Source organism: Pleurodeles waltl, chromosome 10 (assembly GCF_031143425.1).
Source record: "Pleurodeles waltl isolate 20211129_DDA chromosome 10, aPleWal1.hap1.20221129, whole genome shotgun sequence".
Classification (NCBI taxonomy): domain Eukaryota; kingdom Metazoa; phylum Chordata; class Amphibia; order Caudata; family Salamandridae; genus Pleurodeles; species Pleurodeles waltl.
In genome coordinates, this window is record NC_090449.1 from 467979148 (window position 1) to 467994343 (window position 15196).

The 15196-nt window shown below is 44.9% G+C and overlaps 1 protein-coding gene across 1 annotated transcript in view; it reads left to right on the top strand.

Moving 5' to 3' along the window:
- The window catches only part of LOC138261625 (SCO-spondin-like), a 1514343-nt gene that overhangs the window by 1403300 nt on the left and 95847 nt on the right, over nucleotides 1-15196 (top strand). The window contains exon 107 of the mRNA XM_069210750.1: nucleotides 3541-3587. Coding sequence (XP_069066851.1) covers nucleotides 3541-3587 — 47 coding nt within the window. The remainder of the gene's footprint in view (nucleotides 1-3540; nucleotides 3588-15196) is intronic.

A 15196-nucleotide genomic window follows, 5' to 3' on the forward strand; every position in this document is an offset into this window, starting at 1 on the left:
CACCAACACAACTCTTACCAATACCAGCATTTCCACCTCCATCACTATTAATAGCACCACCACTCTTACCACTGTAAGACCTGTCAGCTTTAGGGTGGGCTTCCCACAAACATTTTACCTTCTCCCCTCTATTTTTGCTGAATTAATTTTTCTTGGTCTTAGGACTCTGCTTTTTGCCACTGCTAACACGTGCTAATTTCCTAAAACAAGATAAAATTGGCTTACACCTGATTGGCATATTTAATTTACTTGTAGCTCCATAGTAAAGTGGTATACCCTATACACAGGCCATGTAAATTAAATGCTGCTAGTGGCCTGCAGTGCGTTTTGTGCCACCCACAAAAAGCTTTGTAAAGAAATGTCTTAGGTGTGCCATTGCAGTCTGCTAGCAGTATTAAACTGCCAATTCAACTTGGCGAAATAACACCTTTGCCAAGCCTAATGGCCACTTTTGAATGCATTCAAGTCACCCCTAAGGTAGGCTCTAAACAGCCTACAGGACATGGTACATTGTAATTAAAAAATTGGACATGTACTTTTAAGTAGTACGTGTTCTGGTAGTGAAAAATTCTCTAAGGGATGTCAATTAAGCACTGACCAGAGCTTAAGGGACAGAAAAGGCTCCAATCACCTTGAACCCTGCACCTGCTTTGAGTCCTGACCCCCTCCTCCAAGTAGTACCACTCAGACCTAGCCCCCTGGAAGTGGGATTAAAAGTGCTATGCCAAAATAGCTGTGGTCCCCATGAAAATCGATGCAGTGTGATGGAACCTGATGCAGGACCTCGCATCACTGCTTTCGCAGCTCCACATCAGAACTGACGCAGCACAACACAACTCGATGCAGACCTCGCCTCGCTGCCCTCACAGCTCTTTATCAGAACCGATGCAGCATGACACAGCTAAACTCAGGACCCCACATAGTTCATTGGAACTGACCCTGCATGATGTATCTTGATGCAGGACTCTGCATTGCACAATAGAACTGCTGCTGCGCTGTGCAACGCCCCACATCAAGAACATAAGGTACAATTCTCAGTTGCCCCAACCTGGTCCCTGTATCCAGCTCGCGCTCTATTGAGGTCGGCCTGAACTTGTGACTTTGGGCCAGATGTAGCAATATTGCAAATTGCGACTTGCAATTTGCGAGTCCATCCGACTCGCAAATTGCAAGTCGCAATTTGCAATGCAGTACGGTGTCTCAGACACCGACTGCGACTCGCTATGGGGTCGCAATGACCTACCTCATCAATATTCATGAGGTGGGTCACAAATTGCGGCCCCATAGCGAGTATAGGCACTCGCAAACATGGAGGCCTGCTGTCGTCAGCAGACCTCCATGTTCGTGACTGCTTTTAAATAAAGCAGTTTTTTTTTTTTAAGTGTAGCCCGTTTTCCTTAAAGGAAAACGAGCTGCACTTAAAAAAAAAACGAAACCTTTAGTTTCGGTATTTTTTCAGGGCAGGGAGTGGTCCTTTGGACCACTCCCTGCCCTGAAAAAATATGTTTGGGTCCAGTCACAAAGTGGAAGGTGTCCCATGGGGCCCCCTTCCAATTTGCGAGTGGGTTACCATCCACTTGAAGTGGATGGTAACTGCGATACCATTTGCGACCGCGTACGCGGTCGCAAATGGTATTGCATACCACTCAGACTCGCAAATAGGAAGGGAACACCCCTTCCTATTTGCGAGTCGGAAATGCATTTTGCGAGTCGGTCCAGACTCGCAAAATGCATTTCTGCATAGGAAACTCACATTTGCGACTCGCAAACGGCAAATTTTGCCGTTTGCGAGTCGCAAATCGTTTCCTACATCTGGCCCCTTGTTCTGGTCCGGTGCGACCAGATGCCATAGTTGGCACTTTTTGCTTCTCTTTACTATTTTTACCTACGTCTGTAAAATTGCATGTCTCTGGCTTTACTGATTGGATGCTTGTTATTTTTGTATCAAATAATTTATTGAAAGTGACTCTATTTTTCTAAATTGGTGTGGGATTTTTCATGTGTTATTTTTACTTTATTACTATTTTAGTGCTGCATCAATAACTTACACATTGCCTCCAAGTTAAGCCTGACTGATTTGTGTAAAGCTTCCACAGGGTTAAGCGCAGGTTAATTTAGTGACTGCTTGTAGATCACCCTGACAGGGATTGTGGCTGTTGCTTGAGAAGGGCTCACACCCTCTCAACCAACAACCCAATTTCTCACAACCACTATCAACCCAACTACAGTTACCCCATTGTCAACACCACCATTTCCATCAACACCCTTTATCACTAACACCAGTCTCACCACCGCTGCCAATAGCACTGCTTTTACCACCATTACCATTACCATCATAATCATATTCAGATCTATGTCCTCACTCCCATTACCACCAGAACCATTACGCCACCATTATGAACATCCTTACCACCACCAGCAAAAATTGCCAGAACCATTGCCAACAGTGATTGCCACTAACCAATCTATTACCACCATAATTAAAATCAACCCCTTTATCAGCGCCATCAGCTTTATTGATAACACTGCCTTTACTGCCACCACAACTAATACCACAACCACATTCACTGTTACCATTACCACCACCTCTCCCATCACCACCAACACACCACCATTATCATCATCACCTTTATCACCCTTATCCCCAGCACTGCCATTACCACCAATCCCACAACATATTAACAGACCCCCACCATCATTACTACCTACACCATTATTACCACCATTAGCAGTAGAGACATTACCTCCACCACCATTATCAATATTACTATGACAACCATCATCACCACTATTATCAATACCATTATCAGCATTACATCTCGTCTATTAGCACTACCAATGCTAACATCTTCACCAACACTGACACAACCATTACTATCACCAATATCACTATCAATACCACCACCACTTCCACTAGCACTACCACCACCACTGTCACCATTACCAGTGCTACAACATTATCAATGACACCTCCACAGGTACCACCACTAAAATCAACATCACCACTACTGCCTTCACTACTACCACAGCCCCACCACCACAACTGTTACTATCACCACTAGTACTGGCACTGCCACCCGGCAATGTTCATGTGTGTTTAAAAGTGCATTCCTTTTTAGTATTTGGTTTAATAGTGTAATTTCGGGAACTTCACATTATAAGTGTGACAAAACATTACCAAAATTATGCAAGACTATGCCAGTGTAATGTAAATGTGGACAGGCCTAGTTCTAAGATATATACAGCAAAACAATAACAGGCCTGACCAATTCGCATTATTCCCCTAAATAAACAGGTGAAAAAATATTCTTAATCTCTTGAACAAAAGATATTTCAGACTAGTCACATGAGTGGCTGGGTGGCCTTTTAGAAGAAAATACTTGTAGAAAGGTGATCAGTAGAATCAAACATAGCATCTGCTACATGGTCCACTAACATAAACACTTTTCTTTCACTCTTTATGGTAGTGTAAGACTAGTTGATCAATCAAGGACTTCTTTGACACTGGACTTTTGTTGACTTGTTTATTTTTTATTACAGTGTCTGCCAAAAAGGAATCTTCAACTGCTCACAAGACAACTGTGATGGTAAGAAACATGAGCCACACCCAACTGACACCCAGAGCCATACTTATCATGCATATAAAGCCCATAATACATGGATCACAGCATCTGAAAAAAATACTTACAAATATCCCCAGCTGCCATCAAACACACCTAGAGACACATCACAGATATTAGAAATAAGCACTACCTTTCATGAACCAGACAATATGTAAATCTGTCACTTTAAGTAATCCCTTTCTACAGGGGCAGAAAGACGTGCCTTAACAGACAGGGTGCATGTATTATGAAGAGATGACTGAGGCAGAGGGGTTGACGCATTAACTATTATTATTTATTATGAGTAGGTATCTCTGGTAGCTCATGCACTTTGACCCCAGTCTAAATTTCAAAAAGGCTATTTCCATTATGTATGACATTGATGCGTTATTAGCGGTGAGGCCATACCCTGTGTGCCACCACCATACTATGAACCACCACATACTTTATACCAATTTCTAATTAGGCCTCCTGCCTACAAGGGGACATTGTCTTGTATTTGCAGTAAACTGTTACTAGAGGGGAAAAGGAGTGGTATTGTAATGTGTTTGTGTGTTTTTTAAATTATTTTATCATTTATAAAACCCATGTGTACTTGTAAGGTTTCATGGCATATGTGATGTGTGTATTAGTATTTCTATAGTACAAGGCTTGTTGAGTAGCAGTGAAATGCTGAACAGTGCAACAAAAGTTCCTTAGACTTAGTACAGGGAGGGACCCATTTGAGGTTGTGTGCAATAGTAGGCAGGAAAGTAATTTCCCAATTGCTTTTCAGTGTTTAAAGCAACCTACGATCCAGTAAACTTTGGCAGTGTTTCATACAAACCATGCAAAATACTTTGTGGAATTTAAACATACTATTGTTTTCTTTCTTGGACTGTTACAAAATATATGTTGTGTAGCACTTATCCCACATAGGAGAATGCATCATCCGTGGTAGTCACTCATGGAACTACAAAGGTTCTAGAACTTTCTCTTCCGTCAGAGTAAATGAAAGCCAATGTCCCTAGAAAAACATTCGACATGGCCTATCTAATTCTAATTGTGAGCCTATTTTGTCTTTTAACCCCTTAGCTGCCTTTTCCCCCTCCTGTGCTGAGCCTTTTTTTGAATATTTGGGGTAGTTTGTGCGTAGGCCCTGTTAGAAATGGGGTCTTTAGTTGGCAGCCGGCACCCTGTCCAAGTAGGAACCCTCACTCTAGTCAGGATAAGGGAGATACCCACTCAGATAACCCCTGCTCACCCCCTTGGTAGCTTGGCACGAGCAGTTAAGCTTATCTCAGAAGCAATGTGTAAAGCATTTGCACATAACATACAGTTAGACAGTGATAACACTACAAAAGGACACCACAGCAGTTTTAGAAAAGTAGCCAATCTTTATCTGTGTAAAACAAGACCAAAATGAGGCAAATCCAACATACATTGCTAAAGATATGACTTTTGTAAACTTTACCTTACGTCATGATCAACAAAACCAACAGTTCAGGCCAGCCGTGATGTCGGGCCAGCTATGGTGTTGGAAAGACCTGCAAACAATACCTTTGGTTTTGCAGGGTGTCCTGATCCTCACAATGAGTTACGGAGAGCGGCATCACTGGCGTCATGGTGTCAGTCCCGTAGTCGGTGCGGGGGTCGTCGGGCCGGCACACGCGTTGCGGATCGAACTCCGGGATGTTGAAGACAGGAGCGCAGGTGTGGATGGCATCGGGGCTAAGGTGCCAAGCAGGATGATGCAACCTGCTGTTAGGTGCCCACAGGTCACGATGCAGGCAGCAGCTTGGTGACGGCGTCCAGCAGCGTCAGTGAGATCAGGGCTACGGTTGAAGCGGGGCGATGCGGCGTGTGGTGTCACCAGAACATGGCGCAGGCAGCGGCGTCATCTTGGCTGAGGCGCTGTAGTCGGTAGGCCCAAGTCGGCGGTGCGGCGTGGGATGGGCTTCGTGCGGTGTCCATGCGTCGCGGTGCAGACAGGGACGTCTGTTGACAACGCTCGAGTTAATGGTGTTAGCATCTGTGGACCGCGGCTGTGGTGCAGTGCTTTGTGTACCTCACAATTGATGTCCAGAGACCACAGGGCAGGCAACGGTGCCGCCGTCAGCAGGAGCGGCGGCATCGGGGATGACCAGGCTGCAGTGTGAGCAAGGTGATGCAGAAATGAGGGGCCCACAGGTCACATTACGAGCATCGGCTTGGTGGTGGCGTCAGATGACAGTATCGGTGAGACCAGGTCCGTGGCGTCTGCAGGTCACGGTGCAGGCCAGCGGCATAGGTGACGGCATCACAGTGGTTTTTCTTCTTGAACAACACAAAACACACAGTTCCCAGTGCTGCAGGCAGATGAGACTGAAGTTTTTGATATCCCTGAGACTTCCAACAGAAGGCAAGCTCTACTCCAAGCCCTTGGAGAAATTTCTGAAGCAGGATACACAGCAAAGTTCACCCTTTGCACTCTTTTCAGGCAGAAGCAACAACTGCAGGCCAATCCAGCAAAGCAACACAACAAAGGGGCAGTACTCCTCCTCTAGCTCTTCAGCACTTCTCCTTGGCAGAGGTTCCTCTTGATTCCAGAAAGATTATAAAAGTCTGGAGTTTGGGGTCCACTACTTATACCACCTTCTGCCTTTGAAGTAGGCATACTTAAAAGAAAAGTCACTGTTGTGCACGAGATCCTGCCATACCAAAGCCTGGCCCCAGACACACCCCAGGGGGTTGGAGACTGCACTGTGTGAGGGCAGACACAGTCCTTTTAGGTATAAGTGACCACTTCTCCCTCCACTCTAGCTCAGATGGCTCATTCGGATATGCAGGCTACACCCCAGCTCCTTTTGCGCCACTGTTTAGAGGAGAGGTGTAAACAGCCCAACTGTCAAACTGACTTAGGACAGGGAATCCACAAGCAGGCAGTCACAGGATGGTTTAAGCAAGAAAATGTTCATTTCATTGCATTTTCAAACTAGCAATCTATAAAATAACTTCATTAAAAGATGTATTTTTAAATTGTGAGTTCAGGGACCTCAAACTCCATATTTCTAGCTGCTCTCAAAGGGAAGCTGCACTTATTAATTAAAGACAGCCCCTTTGTTAACCTATGAGAGAAATAGGCCTTGCAACAGTGAAGACTGAATTTAGCAGTATTTCACTGTTAGGACATGTAACACACATGAGTAGAAGTCCCACCTTTAGCATGCACTGCACCCTGCCCCTGGGGCTACCTAGGGCCTACCTTAGGGGTGCCTTATATGTATGAAAAGGGAAGGTTTAGGCATGACAAGTGGGTGCAATTGCCAGGTCGAATTGGCAGTTTAAAACCGCACACAGAGACACTACAGTTGCAGGTCTGAGACCTGTTTATAGGGCTACTTATGTGTGTGGCACAATCAGTGCTGCAGGCCCACTAGTAGCATTTTATTTACAGGCCCTAGACTCCTCTAGTGCACTTTAGCAGGGACTTACCAGTAAATCAAATATGCCAATCATGGATAAACCAATCACCAATATAGTTTACTTAGGGAGCACTTGCACTTTAGCACTGATCAGCAGTGGTAAAGTGTGCAGAGACAATAAACCAGCAAAACCAAATCAGAAAAAATAGGAGGAAGAAGGCAAAAAGTTTGGGGTTAACCCTGCAAAAAGGGTCATCTCTAACAGTTCCACAAAACTGTTTGTCTACATAAGCTATATATGCCAAATGTGGGTCCTTGTTTCCAAAATCATAGAGATTCTAAACTTATCCAGGGTGTGTGGGTTACCCTGGTGAGGACAGAGAAATTAGCCAAAATGCAGCTAAAATTTGGGGGGTTTGGAAAAAATGGGGAAGAAGTGCTGCAGAAGAAAGCATATGGTATTTTTCCTGCAAATGGCATCAACAAAGGGTTTGTGGTGCTAAAATTACAGTCTTCCCAGCTTTCAGCAACAGGCATACTAGAATCAGAAAAACACATTTTTGACCCAGTTTGGGCATTTTACTGGAACATGTGCATTCAACCTCCTTCCAGTTAGTGACAGAAATGGGTGTAAAACAAATTGTGAATCCTGGAAAGCCATACATTTCTGAAAAGTACATAATATTCTGAATTCAGCAAGGGGTCATTTGTGTAGATCCTTCAAGGTTTTCCAGGGTTTGCAGAGAAAGCAATTGGTGATAACACTTACACGGATATTCGGTGTTCTCGCAAGTCTCCCGATAAAAATGGTACCTCACTTGTGTGGGTAGGCCTAGTGCCCGTGACGGGAAACGCCCCAAAACGCAACATGAACATATCACATTTTTCCACTGAAAACAAATGCTCTTTTTGAAAGTGCGTAGCTGTGGATTTCGGGTTCTAGCTCAGCCAGCACCCGGGGAAACCTAGCAAACCTGTACATTTCTGAAAACTAGATACAATGGGAAAACCAGGATGGAGTGACTTGTGGGGCTCTCACCAGATTCTGTCATACAGAATCCTTTGCAAACTTCAAAATATGTTTAAAAAACACATTTTTTTCACATTTCGGTGATGCAAAGTTCTGGAATCTGAGGGAGCCACAAACTTCCTTCCACCCAGCATCCCCCCAAGTCTCCCAGTAAAAATTGTACCTCACTTGCGTGGGTAGATCTAGTGCCCACGACAGGAAATGCCCCAATACGCAACTTGGATGCATCAAATTTTATCACTGAAAACTGCCACATTTTGTGCAAGGTGCCTAGCTGTGGATTTTGGGCTCTAGTTCAGCCGACACCTAGGGAAACTTAGCAAACCCGTACATTTCTGAAAACTAGACACCTAGGGAAAGCCAGGGTGGGGTAACTTGTGGGGATCTCACTAGGTTCTGTATGTATGTATGTATGTAAAAAGGATTTATAGAGCGCATTCCGGTTCGAAAACGAGCATCGAAGCGCTAAACAAAGGTGAGAAAAAAGAGAGAGAAAGCGCAGTGCCGAATGAAAATAAAGAGAGGGGCACAGGAATTCAGAAACAGAGACTAGCGTGGGAAGAGCCGCGTTTTAATCAACTTTCTAAAGCTCAAATAGTTGGTTTCCTTCCTGATATGAAGGGGGAGAACATTCCAATGTTTTGCTGCAAGCACTGTGAAGGCTTTGTCCCCCCACTTAACTTTATAAGTCAGCGGGCCTGAACCGTGAAAGCTTCAAGAGACCTAAGATGACGCCTAGGTCTATACCAGCGAAGATGAGTGACTAAGTAGTGAGGGCTAATACAGTGCACCGCTTTATGGGTCAAGCACATTGTTTTAAAGATCACACGTTGTGCTACTGGGAGCCAGTGAAGTTGTTTGAGGCTGCCTATGGCTGAAGCTGATCGAGGGAGATATAGAATCGATCTTGCCGCAATATTCTGAATAAGTTATAATTTTTTCATGGAGACACTGTCCAAATTAGAGAGGAGGGTGTTACAATAGTCCATCCTGGACATGATCAGGGCTAATATAACAGTAACTTTCCACCTCTGTTGTAAATAGGGGAAGATTTTTCTTAGCATTTTTAAAATCCACAAGCACGTCGAGACAGTGTGGATAACTTGGTTTTTAAAAGATAGGCGGTCATCAAAGATGATCCCTAAGTTTCTGCTGGTGGTGGTGGGACAGGGAAAGTACCACAGTCAGCAGGCCACCATCGGGAATTCCAACGCTCAATGCCAGATCCAAAGCATAACATTTCAGTTTTCGCCCCGTTGAGTTTCAACCAATTGGTTCCCATCCAATTGTTAATGGCTAACATACAATTATGACAGCGGTCAGCCGCCTCCTCCCAGTCACCCAGAATTCTTTGCAAACCTCAAAATCTAATAAAAAACACATTTACCTCACATTTTGGTGATGCAAAGTTCTTGAATCTAAGGGGAGCCACAAACTTCCTTCCACCCAGCATTTATCTAAGTCTCCCAATAGCACAGATACCTCACTTGTGTGGGTGCCCAAAGCAGAGTCAGCCTAAATATGTATTTTAAAAACTGTGCTTATGAAAATGCATTGGTGTCCCCTCAATCTCTATGTATTTTTTGCCCTTCCCTGTCACAGGCGTTTGGCCCAGCCGCACAAGTGAGGGATCTGTTTTATCAGGAGAATGAGGGGAACCCTGGGTGGTAGGAAATTTGAGCCGGCATGGTGATCCTACACAGACTTGTGAGGAAAATATAATTTTTCAGCTAAATTTGAGGTTTGCAGGCAATTCTGGATAAGGAAAAAATTGGAGGATCCACGCACGCCACACTTCCCTGGACTACCCCGGACGTATAGTTTTTAGAACTGTCTGGGTTTGGTAGGTTTCCCTATATGGCCGCGGAGCCTGGGACCAAAAACGCAGGTGCCCCCCTTGCAAAAACAGGTTGTTTTGTGACGGATAATTTTGATGTGTCCATGTTGTGTTTTTGGTGCTTGGCCCACCCACACAAGTGAGGTAGCATTTTTATCAGGAGATTGAGGGAAATGCTGGATGATAGAAAATGTCTGGTTTATATCTGGTGTGGAATAATATCGCAAAGAAATGCAAAGAAAATGTGTAATTTTAGTCACATTTTTAAATTTGCAGGGCATTGTGGGTAAGAAAACTTGTTGGGATCTTCTGAACAATTGCACATCAGTGTAGAAGTTATCTGCAGTTTCAAAGAGAGGGAGCACACTGCCTGCACTCCAGCAACAAAGTATAACCCCAAAGCATCATGGTAAATGCAGTCGATTCGTAGTCTGTAAAAAGAGTCTTTCACCTCCGTAGGTGCAGCAAGTGCTGTATATCCCTGTAAACGTGTTTCGGGTTTAGCCCATCATCAGCAAGGAGCAGCGTGGACTAGGGGCTTGCTTGGAATGCCACCAAATGTCTTCTCAGGTTTAAGTACCTCTCATGGTGCACAGGTGCACCCCAAGGCTCATCAGCTGTGGCTCCAGGGAGCCGTCAAAAGACAGTTTCAAAGAGAGGGCGCACACTGTCTGCACTCCAGCAACAAAGTATAACTCCAAAGCATCATGGTAAATGCAGTTGATTCTTAGTCCATTCAACAAGTAAAAAGAGTCTTTCACCTCCGTAGGTGCAGCAAGTGCTGTATATCCCTGTACACATGTTTCTGGGTTTAGCCCGTCATCAGCAGGGAGCAGCGTGGACTAGGGGCTTACTTGGAACACCACTAAATGTCTTCTCAGGTTTAAGTATCGCTTATAGCACACTGGTGCCTCCCAAGGCTCATCAGCTGTGGCTCAAAGGAGCCGCTATCAGCACAGAGCAGAGTGGACTAGGGGCTTGCTTGGAATGCCACCAAATGTCTTCTCAGGTTTAAGTACTGCTCATGGCGCACAGGTGCCTCCCAAGGCTCATCAGCTGTGGCTCAAGGGAGCCGTCATCAGGAGGGAGCAGCATGGAGTAGGAGCTTGCTTGGAATGCCACCAAATGTCTTCTCAAGTTTAAGTACTGCTCATGGTGCACAGGTGCCTCCCAAGGCTCGTCAGCCGTGGCTCAAAGGAGCCGTCATCAGGAGGAAGCAGCGTGGACTAGGAGCTTGCTTGGAATGCCACCAAATGTCTTCTCAGGTTTAAGTACTGCTCATGGCGCACAGGTGTCTCCCAAGGCTTGTCAGCCGTGGCTCAAGGGGGCCGCCATCAGCACAGAGCAGCATGGACTAGGGGCTTGCTTGGAATGCCACCAAATGTCTTCTCAGGTTTAAGTACCGCTCATGGTGCACAGGTGCCTTCCAAGGCTCGTCAGCCGTGGCTCAAGGGAGCCGTCATCAGGAGGGAGCAGCATGGACTAGGGGCTTCCTTGGAATGCCACCAAATGTCTTCTCAGGTTTAAGTACTGCTCATGGCGCACAGGTACCTCCCAAAGCTCATCAGCCGTGGCTCAAGGGAGCCGTTATCAGGAGGGAGCAGCATGGACTAGGAGCTTGCTTGGAATGCCACCAAATGTCTTCTCAGGTTTAAGTACCGCTCATGGTGCACAGGTTGTCTCCCAAAGCTCGTCAGCCTTGGCTCAAGGGAGCCGCCATCAGCACAGAGCAGCGTGTACTAGGGGCTTCCTTGGAATGCCACCAAATGTCTTCTCAGGTTTAAGTACTGCTCATGGCGCACAGGTACCTCACAAAGCTCGTCAGCCGTGGCTCAAGGGAGCCGTTATCAGGAGGGAGCAGCATGGACTAGGAGCTTGCTTGGAATGCCACCAAATGTCTTCTCAGGTTTAAGTACCGGTCATGGTGCACAGGTGCCTCCCAAGGCTCGTCAGCCGTGGCTCAAGGGAGCCATCATCAGGAGGGAGCAGCGTGGACTAGGAGATTGCTTGGAATGCCACCAAATGTCTTCTCAGGTTTAAGTACCGTTCATGGCCCACAGGTGTCTCCCAATGCTCGTCAGCCGTGGCTCAAGGGAAGTTATCTACATACAAACCAGGGGGGTCAATACTTGAATTCCAACCAGTGTACACATTGAAGCTATAAACATCCTCAGTCCTTCTCTCAGACAGCATATACGTCCTAATTCCATAAAGTGCCCTCTTGCTAGGAATGTACTACCTAGTCCACAGCCATTTCTTTCCCTGGAACATTTATCTCTGAAAACCAATCTACAAAGTGATCAAGGGCAGGCCGACTCTTAAAAAGATGGTCACAAAGTGATCTCTTGGCAACGCTGAAGCATTATCAGCATAATGCAGCATCCAAAGCAGAAGCAAATACTGATCGCGACTCATGGTTGCAGGAAATATAGCCGTTGCCATTGAGGGACTAGTGGACCAATATGGAAATAATAGACAGCTTCCTTATAAAGCCCATCAAAATAGTTAAATCCTAGAGCTTCTTCAATTCATCCAGATTTGTGGGAGTTCACTGGCTAGCTCTAGACTGGGGCTTAGGTCTGGCGATGCTGTCCCTCAAATACTGTTCAGCATACAAATTAGTCTGCTCAACAATCTCATTCAAAAATTCATTGTCCAGAAACAACTGAAAGAAATGTGTCGGCAATACGTTTTCAGTATTCACTCTACACCAGTGCTTAATCTGCGCTTGTTGTTTCCAGTGCGGAGCACCGGCACTTATTTTTGAGGGCCGGTGCCTATTTTTCTGCCTCAAGCATTTACTGTAAATGCCACAGATGGCAAAGACATAGGAAGAGAAAAACTCAAAAGTGTCAGAAAGGGGAAACGCAGAAAGCTGCAGGAGTGAGCTGAAGGGAGAGACAGTGACTGTAAATAGATTGAGGCCCGAGATGGCTTTAGGATTACGCTGCATCAATATTCCATGCTCACACATTTAATTGGGGAGAGCTTTCAGCACCAGCACGTTTTTATTACAAATTAAGCACTGCTCTACACCCTGTGTCACCAGTAAAGGCAGGCAGGGCCGGGTGCTCTATGTTTGGGACAACCCAGAGTTCAGCTCTTCCAATGGGAGGCCTTGCAGCCCAAGATGTCTCTTGTTTCAGTATCGGAACATCAGTGTTCGCCTCTAAAAGAGGCACTTCCTCCGCGCTAAGAGTGGCTTCATTGTCAGATGATTCCTCTCGGATAGACAATTCGCTGCCAGAATCTTGCACTTCCTCCTCTCCCTCAGATGCAGTCAGTCTCATAATCATAGTCAGAGGAAGATTCAAAAAGCATACTAACAGCCTGCTGAGTGGTAATCCTGAGGCTGGCCATAATCATTATTAATAAAAACAACTTGACAGACAAGTCAACAATAACCAACACAGTGTAAAATAGGTAATAATCAACATGTGGCTTTAACACAAAGGCCTAATTACTCAAAAACAATACCACTCACTTGCCAGAGACAGCTGGACTCACCAGCACCAATGATATCCCACTAGAAAGGAAAAACAAGAAAAAACTACTCACAAGACAACACAATACAAATTGTGCACAAATGACTGAAGAACTTCACACACAATAAAATAGAAGCTAAACATGCTGCTATTATTACACCATTTACAAAAAACACATTCATGCTGGGAAATGATGCTCATTTAGAGTAAACAGTACAAAAATGTTTTCTTACCGAACACATACAACTACACAAACTGTATATCAGCTGCAAGCAGTAGTCACAGCAAAGGAAATTAAACGTTTTGCACTAGAATAAAAAGGAGAAATAAAACATTACAATCACAAATGCAAATGAAGACAAGAAACAAAACAGTTAACATTATAAAAACACAAACTTTCCCTGGTGTCTAGTGGCTTTCTGCCCCCCGTGGGGGCAGATTGGCCTAAAAATATAGCTTGTCTGCCCTCAGAGGGGGCCGAAAAGCATACCAATTCCCCTCTGAAGGGCCCCATGGAGCCACTCCCTAACATATCAAAAAGAAAATCACTGGTGTCTAGTGGGCTTACCCAAGGGTTACAGTGCACAAATTTATCAAATAAAATCCCTGTTGTCTAGTGGGTTTCGACCCCCAAACTCTCGGGGCAGATCATCCAACAAAATGTCTGATCTACCCCCAGGGGTCCCAAACATGGATAAATTATTGCTGCAAGGCATCATACATAAGCTCCTAGAGACCCTAAGGGGCATATTTATCAAAGGATTTGAATCCACATTGCGCTGTGCAAGGGGGCACAAGGGTGACACAAAACCTAAGTGTGATGTATCAAGCCATGCAAGGCCACCTTGCACTGGTTACCTTGTGGTACTCTGCCCCTGGGGGGCTTTCCATGGGAGGAGCGTGGGCATTCCTACACATACACCCATGGATTTTGCTCATTCACAGATTTACCAACACTGGTAAAACTGGGACGCCATCAAAATGCTACGCTTTCCCAAGGGAGGCACAACAAAGAAAATGTCTTTATTTGTCCTTGTTGTTTCCTCTTTATAAGTGTGCTCCGTTCTCCCTCTACATCACCCCTTGGTTTATTCCACTACTCTCTCTTTCTCTATATTTCCTTCTACATATCTCGATCTCTCCCTACCTCACTCTCAAACATATGTATCTCTACTTTTCTCTCAACTTATCTTTTCCTTTTTCTACCTCTCTCTAGCCTTCTTTCTGGCTGACTCAGGTTTCTCTGTACCTTTTGTCTCTCCCCATTTCACTTCCTATCTAACACCATTCACACTCGCCTCTCCTTCTCCCATTGTACCAATCGTCTTACATCTCTGTCCAGCTTCTGCCTCCCGGCCCCTCCTGTGTCTCTTACTTTGAAGAGTCGAAGGTCACTGTCTACCCAAAGAACTCTACACACAGAAAAAAGAGATAAAGGACAACGTAGGGGAAGAGAATTAAGAAGAACATTATCAGATTTTGACTGATGGTATGGTGAAAGTCCCCGTACCACTGCTCTGATTTTCAGTGTTGCAACAAGAATGCCACTTGTGAATGTGAGTTTACTCGAAAACATGAATATCCAGCTAATAAAATTGCATTTTCAAGCACTAGGTAGATATGTATTATTTTATTATTATTTTCTGGTCCACTAAATCCACTCCAAGGTATTCTTACCATGTGTTTTCAACAAGAATGTAGAGGAGCAGGCTGTTAGATGCTGAATCCACTTAAAATACTATTTTGCCAAGACAAAAACTCTAGATCAAAGTGTAAAAAGAAATTGCTTAATCACTGTTTGGTAAAGTTTCTTTTGGTACTGTTTAACTAAGGGATACTGGGTATCTTGAACTTTTCTA